Genomic DNA, 9,832 nt, shown 5'->3' on the forward strand with positions numbered 1-9,832 from the left:
AGTCCGCGTGCTTAGCCCAATTCGAAAGAATAAACATCCAGAGAAATCTTTGGGCTTAGCGTGAAGAACACGCTTAGCAAGACCACAATAGCTGATGATCAGGGGTCAAGGTGCTTAGCACAAGCAAGAGCTCGCTTAACACAAGAAGGAAAATCCGCTTAGCGTGAGATGTGCACTTAGCGAGTGGATTGCTGAAAATTTTTCTGAGTTAATTTTTTTTTCGTCCACTGCTTCAAAGAAGCTGTTCAACCCCCTTTTATGCAATACCAAATATGCTTAAAATGATTTCATGCAACCTCAAATAAACCAACTCTAAAAAAATGCAATGAAAACATAATTCAAAAGGACTGGGTTGCCTCCTAGGAAGCGCTCTTTTAATGTCATTAGCCTGACGCATGATACCTCAAGGGTCTGGATCAAATTTGGTTCCTACCTTCAGAACCTTTTGCTTAAACTCATTCACCTGCAAGCAGACATTTTGGTCCAAAAGTTGTTTTTCTTCATCAAATAGATCGAAACTGATCTTTTGATCTTCGATGCCCATTTCCAACTTTCTTCTTCCCATATCCACCATACAGCTTGCGGTCAGCATGAATGGACGTCCCAAAATCAATGGGATATCAACATCTTCCTCAATGTCCATGACCACAAAGTTGGCAGGGAAAGTGAAGTGCTTTACTTTGACCAAAACGTCTTCTATCACTCCATATGGTCTGGTGATGGAGCGATCAGGTAACTGCAGAGTCATTCTGGTTAGCATTATCTCTACCTCTCCCATCCTCCGACATATAGAGAGCGACATCAAATTTATGTTGGCTCCTAAATCAATAAGAGCCTTACCAACTGAGACTACACCGATTGAGCAAGGTATAGTGACACTGCATGGATCTTTGTGCTTGGGTGGAAGGATGTGTTGAATCACAACACTACAGTTTCCTTCCACTACAATTGTGTCACTATGGATATACTTGCTCTTTCGGGTTAGTATATCCTTCAGAAATTTAGAGTAAAGTGGCATTTGTTGTAAGGCCTCTCCAAAGGGCATGGTGATCTCTAGCTTCTTGAAAATGTTAAGAAAACGTGCAAGATGTCTTTCTTTGTCCTTCCTAGAAGGTACCAATGGATATGACGCTTCTTTCCCCTCAGATTGAGCTACCTCTTTCTTCTTTTCTCTGGACTACTCACTCTTATTCTTTTTCTTTTCATCTTTTTTTTTTTTCATTTTTTTCAATTTTTTCATTATTTTCTTTTTCTTCTTCCTCTTTTTTTCTCTTTTTCTTTCTTTTTCTCATCATTTATTTCATTCTCATTCTTGCTTATTATATTCTCCTTCTCCTGGTCATCCTCTTCATCTTTTATCTCCTCAAGTTCACAACAAAAATTGTCCTCCAGTTTAGATGTTGGTTCAGTTACCAGCTGTTGTTTATCTCCATCCACTATCTTCTCATCCTTCTCTTCTTCAACCATGGTTGCCATTTTTCCATGGGTCATCACAGCTTTACACTTTTCCTTTTGATTGTTTTTTGTGTTTGCTCCAAATTTTGAGGAAGAGTTGTCAACTATTTGTTTAGCTAACTATCCTACGGCATCTCCAAATTTTTAATGGTCGACTCAGTACTCTTGTGATTTAACATTGAAACCTGCATGAATTGAGCAAGAGTCTCCTCCAGCTTTGTTGTCCTCTCATAGAGGTTAGGCCCTTGTTGTGGCGACCTATTTGGTCCACCCTGGTCTTTGTTGAATTGATTACCAGGGTGAGTCCTCCACTGATTTTGCTGCTGGTGGTAATACTGGCACTGTTGGAATCCAGAAAATCCTCCTGCATTAAAATTCTACCTTGGCTGGTTCCCCATATAATTAACTTCATGTGTTGATTCTTTAGTGGGCATACAAAAGCCTGATTCATGAGCTCTACCACAGAGTGTGCAACCTGCAAAACAGAAGAAGGTGAAGGTTGACTAACATGTAATTGAGTTGGCAACTTACTCAGTGTTTCTGTTAAAGTTTCTAGTTGCTTGGACAATAACTTATTTTGTGCCAATAGAGCATCTTGTGATGACAGCTCTAATAAACTCTTCTTGGTGGGATAGTGTGTTCTATCACGCAAGATAGTGTGATCACTAGCTGCCATATTCTCAATTAGTTTCATGGCTTCTTTAGGAGTCTTAAGCTTTATTTTACCCCTACAGAAGCATCTAAGAGCTGCTTAGATTGTGTCCTCAACTCGTAAACGAAAATATTCTGCTGTATGGGCTCAGAGAATCCATGAGTAGGAGTTTTCCACAGCAAGCTACAGAATCTTTCTAGTGCTTCACTCAAAGATTCATCTGGGAATTGGTGAAAGGAAGAGATGGCAGCCTTTCAACTGGGAAATATTTCTTCAGAAACTTTTCCACAACTTCATCCCAAGTCCTCAAGCTATTACCTTTGAATGAATGCAGCCACCTCTTGGCTTCTCCAGATAGTGAGAATGAAAATAAGCTGAGCCTAACAACATCTTCTGGCACTCCAGCAATTCTTACTGTGTTACAAATTTCAATGTAAGTTGCTAGATGTGCATAAGGATCTTCATTGGGCAAGCCATGAAATTGATTTCCTTGTATAAGCTGAATCAAAGAATGTGGATATGTGATATTCTGAGCTTGAACCTCCGGCCGCGCAATACTAGTGAAAAATTGCGGCACACTTGTACTTGAAAAGTCTTCAAGGGTTACTCGTCTAGGTTGCTCATCAGCCATTGTGTTGGCTTCAAGCAATGTTGTATCTGATTCCCTTGTTTTTGGAAAACTAGAAGATGACTCGGAAGACTGAGGTTCTTCAAGAATTGTTGCTGCTTCTATATCCTGCAAAAAAATTCTACACTTTTCTGCCCTGTTTCTTCTACAAGTTGCTTTGATTTCCAAGTCTACCAAATTACCTGCATAGGATTTTCTATGCATACACAACTAAGCACAAATAGCAGTTAACCAATTCCGAAGAAAAATAAATTCTGCAGTAAACAAATATTCACAAAAACTAAACAACAAATCAAAGAATAAGGAATAAACACCTACAAACTGAACTAAACTTTCCCAAATAAAGAGAAGTTCCCCGGCAACGCTGCCAAAATACTTGTTCACATCCTGGTACTACTTGTTATTGTGGATGTGAAATCTAACCGGCAAGTGCATCGGGTCGTCAAGTAAATAATTAAAATGGTGTGAACCGAGTATTGAACTCAGGGAACTTGTTTTACTTGGCAAAGCATCATTCAGTAAATAGGCATTTGCATAAAGAATTGATTATCATGAGGTAAGAACAAAAGTAATTCTATTCTAAGTAAAAGCAGTAATTGTGAGCAAGTGAGTGTGAAAACAGATATGTAAAAGTGTTGGGTCCTTCTACTAAGATACTTGATGCAATTAGGGTTTTTCTCTACTTGAAATTATTTCTGTGTTTTATGATGAAGGCAAAAATACCAAAAACCGATGTCTTGCGAGGTTGGCCTAATTCAAATTAAACTTCATTCTCATACGTCTCTTGTTGAACTTAGCCTAACTGAACAACATTAAATTACCGCACTCTGTGTCTGGCAGTTCAATAACCTAGCCCTACCCTATCCAGTTCTAAGGATGCAGTACATTTTTCAATGCTAAAGCTCCTAACCTTACACACAAATGGGTGATCAAGCCACAAGCTTGCATAACATAAGCACAAATAGAAGCATTGAACACATAAAAACAACTTCAAATAGATAGTAATAATATTTACATCCGCACTCAGCGGAATTTCCCAACAAAGGATTCTAGCCCTCCATTAGAAGGGAGTACCTTTCACAAATAAGAGAAGGGGTTCAGAGAAAATACCAGATTACATAGCAGTGGGGATGTCTCCTCCACCTCTAGGAACCTAAGAATCACTCCTAAACCTAAAATCTACCTAAAAGTTAGGGCCTTTTTCTTCCTTGCTCAGCTTTTCCTCTGTTATTCATTCAGCACTAGGCTCATGCAGTCTATTCAGACCTCTCTCTCTTTTTCTTTGCAATTCAGGCTTAAAAAGGGTTTTTTTTTTCCATGAAGGCACGCTTAGCGCGCGTAAGTGAAATTTGGCTTAGCGCCATTCTCGCGTTAAGCGCAGAAGAAACAATCTTCTCGCTGAACGAGCTGATGACGCGCTGAGCACATGATGACATGGCAAATTCTCTTCAATATTCATCTCACTCACTAAGCAGCTGATGCCTCGCTTAGCGGTTGAGTCTCGCTAAGCGCACGGTCCAGGCTTAGCGAGATAGCAACTTTTGCACCTTCAAATTTTTCTCCTTTTTACCTGAAATTGAAGTGAAATTTACATTAAATTCATATGGAAAGCTTCTACTGAGCAAATATAAAAAATAAACAAGAAATATTCACAATCCTACCAATAAGAACCATAATTTGGGAGAAATATATACATTTTTGAAAACTTTTCTATACAAAAGTTAGTCGTAAAAGACGACTAACATACAGCTTGTAAGCCATGGATCTTCTTCATCAATGAAGTTTTTCGCTTCTTGAAATTTAATGGCAGCGGAATGGAGAAGGAAGAAAGATGATTGGAGATGCCACTTCATGGAGAAGATGAGTCAAGAACAAGCTCACCACCATAGGAAGCCATGGATAAGAGCTTGAAGGTAGGAGAAGATGAGTGGAGGGAGAAGGAAAGAAGGAACACAAAATTTTATGCCTCATATGAGGTCTGAACTTGGAAGAGTAATTCTCAAATGATCAAAGTTGAAAAAATGCACACACAAGGCCTCTATTTATAGCCTAAGTGTCACACCAAATTGGAGGGAAATTTGAATTTCTATTCAAATTTCACTTGAATTTGAATTTGAATTTATGGAGCCAAATTTGGAGCCAAAATTTCACTAATTATGATTAGTGAATTTTAGCTATGGTTCAGCCCACTAATCCTAGAACAAGTGCAAGATTCTCCACTAAGTGTGCTTAGGTGTCATGAGGCATGTAAAGCATGAAGGACATGCACAAAGTGTGACTATATGATGTGACAATGAGGTGTAGCAAGCAAATGCTCACCTCCCCCTTAGGAAGGTCCAAAATTTAATTGGATTGGGCTTCTCCCAATTTAATTAAACTTTTCTCCCAACACACACACATCAAATAGCGCACTTAATGCATGTGAAATTACAAAACTATCCCTAATACAAAAACTAGTCTAGGTGCCCTAAAATACAAGGGCCGAAAAATACTACATTACTAGGGTACCTTCCCTACACTATGGAGCCCTGAATGCAAGGTTCAAAAATAATGAAACCCTAATCTAATATGTACAAAGATAAGTCGGCTCATACTTAGCCCATGGGCCCGAAATAATGCAATAAAACATACTTTTTCTGTATTTTCATGTTGATTATTCCTACCAAAAAGTACGACAAACCTAAGGTGTCCCATATAAGCACCTAAGTTTGAATTGAAACTAAAAATAAGAAAAAACCTACCTAATGAGTCCCTATGTATGTGAATCATGATGATGTTGGATGCATGGGTGATTTTACAAAAGAGGGTTGCACCACTCAACACATTCATCATACCACTTATCATAGGGATTTAGTGCCTCATAATACCTATTTTGGGCACCAACAAAGCACAAGGACTTAAGCTCTTACGAACCAAACCCTCATCCAACAACTCCTTTACTTGAGGAATAACCTCAAGCTTAAGAGGTATGGCTGTGCTAAGGGAAGTTTCCCTTGATAGGAGAAGGTACAAAGATTGTTTAAGAAGGAGTGCTCTTTTGATATCACCTTTTGTTACAAAATGATTTTCCTTCTTAACAATCTTCTTGGAGGAATCATTTTCCTTTTTTTCCTTCCCCTTGGCCTTTGAAGACAAGGCCTTATTATCCTTCTTTTTCTTTTGTTTTTCTAATTGATCTTTGGCCACCTATGAAGGTGTTTGAGGATGCAACACAAATTTAGTGGCAAGATGGGTGAGGGTAATCTCATTAGTTAGGTCATTGTAAATGATCTTCCTATCAAATTGTCATGGCCTTCCTAAAAGAATATGTGCTGCCTCCATGGGAACTATATCACAATTAATTTCATCCTTATATGTCCTAATGGAGAAAGGTACCTTCACTTGTTGGTTAACTATCATATCCCCTTGCTCATTGGGGCATTGAAGTTTATAAGGTTTTGGGTGGGGAATGATAGTGAGTTTCAACTTGGAAATTAATCTTGTGCTACAAAAATTGCAACAAGATCCACTATCCATAATGAGAGAACAAGTTTTATCTAAAATTTTGCATCTTGTATGAAAGATGTTCTCTCCTTGGGATTGAGATAAATCACGAGATTGACCTCCAAGGAGCCTTCTAACCATTAGGAGGTCACCTTTTTCATGGGGGTAGACTTCCTCACTAGACTCTTCACCCCTTACTTCATCTTCACTTCCACTAGAGGAAGGGGAAGAAGTAGTCTCCTCTTGACTACTATAAATGTCTTGACCCCTCATAATCATGGTTTTCTTTGTGGGGCATTGAGAGGAAATGTGACCTCTCCCAAGAAATTTGAAGCATTTAATGTTTCTAGTCCTTTCTTAGAAACTAGTCTTAGGGGTGGATTTCTCTATAGTCTTACCCTTATCTTCCTTGGGTTTTGAAGGTGCAGCCCCCAAAATTCATTGGGCTTGGTCCTTCCTTGGATAAGAGTGAAAGCCATAAGATTTTGAAGAAGGCTTTCTTTTAAGTTGTTGCTCCACTCTTATACAAAGTTGGACTAGCTCATCTAGGTCCCTATATGGAAGGAGTTCAACCTTGTCCCTCACTTCCATATTAAGCCCACTAAGGAACCTAGCTATGCTTGTTCTTTCCTCCTCCCTAAGTCTAGCTCTTAAAATGAGTAGTTCCATTTGTTGTCTATATTGTTCAACACTCATACTCCCTTGTCTAAGCCTTTGGAGCTTGTCCATAAGGTCCATTTCATAGTAGGAGGGAATGTACCTCTTCCTAAGGGCACTCTTAAGATCATTCCAATACTCTACTGGAGGATCCCTATGAATCCTTCATTCCCAAACAAGGGAAGTCCACCAATAGAGGGCATATCCTTGAAAGCTAAGGGTAGCCAATGGAACTTTTCTCTATTTGCTAATATGATGGCAAGCAAAGAGTTCTTCAACCTTCATTTCCCAATCTAAGTAGGCCTCAAATCTTTTTTTCATGGAAATATGGGAGGCTAATGTTAACCTCTTGAGGCCTTCTATCCTTTTTTCTTCTTTGGGAATGATGTTTAGTACGTGAACTATGGCGCCCTCTATAATAGTCGCTAAGTTCTTCACTTCAACTCTTGCAAGAGTCATGACTACTTTAGGAGACATGTTTTTCTCTTTTCATTTCTTTGATTATTTTTCCTCTTTCTTCCTCTCTTATTTTCTCTCTTTCATCTTGACTTACTTCTTCCACTCTTTTTTCCCCTTTTCTTTTCTCTCTTGTTTTTCTTTCCACAACTTAAGGGATCTCAACTCATCTAATATCTTATACAAGGGGTCCTTTGGAGTAGAACCCTCACCATTAACACTAGATGAAGAATGAAGACTCATGTTGGTTTCTAAGTTATGGTTCTTTCTTGTTGGGGGTTTGAAAACAAAAGGTAAAAGAAACTATGGTTGAAACTAGCCAAAATAAACACTAAAAAAGGTGTGAAAGATAAGGTAAAAACTAATTGGTAAAAGGCAAGCTAGACGGTTTCCTATTTGAAGACTTGGATGACCCTTTGGAGGTCCTAACTAGCTCTTTACTTAGTCTACACGGTTTACACTATTACACATAAATAGAGGTTTGGGTGGTCTCTTGGAGACCCCCAATACACCCCTGAAGAATGTCCAAATACAAGGAATTTCAATAGAAAAAAAAATTCAGCACTCAATTGTTCTATTACAACAAATTTAACAAAGCAATTAAGGTCTTCAAATTTGTCTTCCATGCTTGTTTGTTTTCTCAAGTGTTTCACTCAAAATTTGGTGAGGCTTTGGTTGCTTCAAATCCAATGGTGCTCCTAGGATTGTAAACCTCAAAGACTAAAAAATATTCCTTTAAGCAACACACCAATTTCCTCTTCCAATCCTTATTGTAGGCAACACTTAAACACACAAAAAAGGAAGAAGACAAGCAAGAAACTAAAAGATGAAATGAAAGCTAAACCAATAGATTTTTAACAAGACAAATTTCAAGGAATATTCAACAATTAAAGAAATAGAAAGCACACAAAAACAAGCTAGGACCCAAAGAGAAACCTATAATGGCTCTAGAGTAGAGTAAAAAAAAAACTAAAAAAAGACTCAAGAAACCTCTAGTTTTGGAACTTGTTTTCACGCTATTTTTCAATTGAAATTTCATAACTAAGATTGGTCTAAAATAGGCACTAATTATAGAAATTTTTTTTAGCCAAAACAACAAGCACACTTCCCTTTCACTTTTTTTTTTCCTAGACACTGATTTTCCTGCCAACTTGTCATGAGCATTACACAATTTTCATGATTCAAAACCTTTCGCATTACTAGCATTTCAAGATGAAGGTTGCATGCATCTGCATCCCAAAAATCATGTTCATATTAGGCTATAAGTGCGTAGATTTCTCTTTATATACGAATTCCCTAAATCTAATGTCCTATCTTTTAAGTTTAGGATGAGAGGCCCTCTCAAAGAGTCAATCTCTTGCTTTCTCATAAGGTTGAGCCCTTTGGTACTAGTGGCTATTGGCTTGTTTCATAGGACTCAACGTCCTTTGCTTTATGATTTCATAGGACTCAAAGTCCTCGCTTTTATCTTGCATAGGACTCAAAGTCCTCTATCTTTATCTTTCATAGGACTCAAATTCCTCTATCTTTATGCTTTCATAGGACTCAAAGTCCTCTGTCATTTACATTTCAAAGACTTCAATGTCTTCAGTCATTTACACTTTCAAAAGACTACAATGTCTTCATTTTCATTTCAAAGATTTCAATGTATTCAGTTATTTATGCTTTCAAAAGACTACAATGTCTTCATTTACATTTCAAAGACTTGAATGTCTTCAGTCCTTTACACTTTCAAAACACTACAATGTCTTCATTTACATTTCGAAGACTTCAATGTCTTCAGTCATTTACACTTTCAAAAGACTACAATGTCTTCATTTACATTTCAAAGACTGCAATGTCTTCAGTCATTTATGCTTTCAAAAGACTACAATGTCTTCATTTACATTTCAAAGACTCCAATATCTTCAGTCATTTACGCTTTTAAAAGACTACAATGTCTTCATTTACATTTCAAAGACTTCAATGTCTTCAGTCCTTTACGCTTTCAAAAGACTACAATGTCTTCATTTACATTTCAAAGACTTCAATGTCTTCAGTCCTTTATGCTTGCAAAAGACTACAATGTCTTCATCTACATTTCAAATACTTCAATGTCTTCAATTGTTTACACTTTCAAAAGACTACAATGTCTTCATTTACATTTCAAAGACTTCAATGTCTTCAGCCATTTACGCTTTCAAAAGACAATAATGTCTTTATTTACATTTCAAAGACTTCAATGTCTTCGGTCATTTAGGCTTTCAAAAGACTACAATGTCTTCTTTTACATTTCAAAGACTTCAATATCTTTAGTCATTTATGCTTTCTAAAGACTACAATGTCTTTATTTATATTTCAAAGACTTCAATGTCTTCAGTCATTTACGCTTTCAAAAGACTACAATGTCTTCATTTACATTTGCAAGACTTCAATGTCTTCTGCGTTTTACATTTTACAAGACTTCAATGTCTTCTTCCTTTTTCATTTTACAAGACTTCAATGTCTTCTGTCTTTTATGC

The 9,832-nt window shown here is 37.4% G+C and overlaps 1 protein-coding gene across 1 annotated transcript; it reads right to left on the reverse strand.

The window, feature by feature from the left end:
- Nucleotides 1-403: 403 nt before the first annotated feature.
- Nucleotides 404-1,045, reverse strand: LOC114411123. Its single transcript, XM_028374879.1, has one exon. It carries the CDS (start codon nt 1,043-1,045, stop codon nt 404-406), a length of 642 nt encoding a protein of 213 aa, XP_028230680.1.
- Nucleotides 1,046-9,832: the final 8,787 nt, after the last annotated feature.

The sequence above is a fragment of the Glycine soja genome, chromosome 5 (assembly GCF_004193775.1).
Source record: "Glycine soja cultivar W05 chromosome 5, ASM419377v2, whole genome shotgun sequence".
In the NCBI taxonomy this organism is placed as follows: Eukaryota; Viridiplantae; Streptophyta; class Magnoliopsida; order Fabales; family Fabaceae; genus Glycine; species Glycine soja.

Coding starts and splice junctions, on each gene's coding strand:
- LOC114411123 (XM_028374879.1), bottom strand. CDS start 1,045: ATGCCCTTTGGAGAGGCCTTACAACAAATGCCACTTTACTCTAAATTT.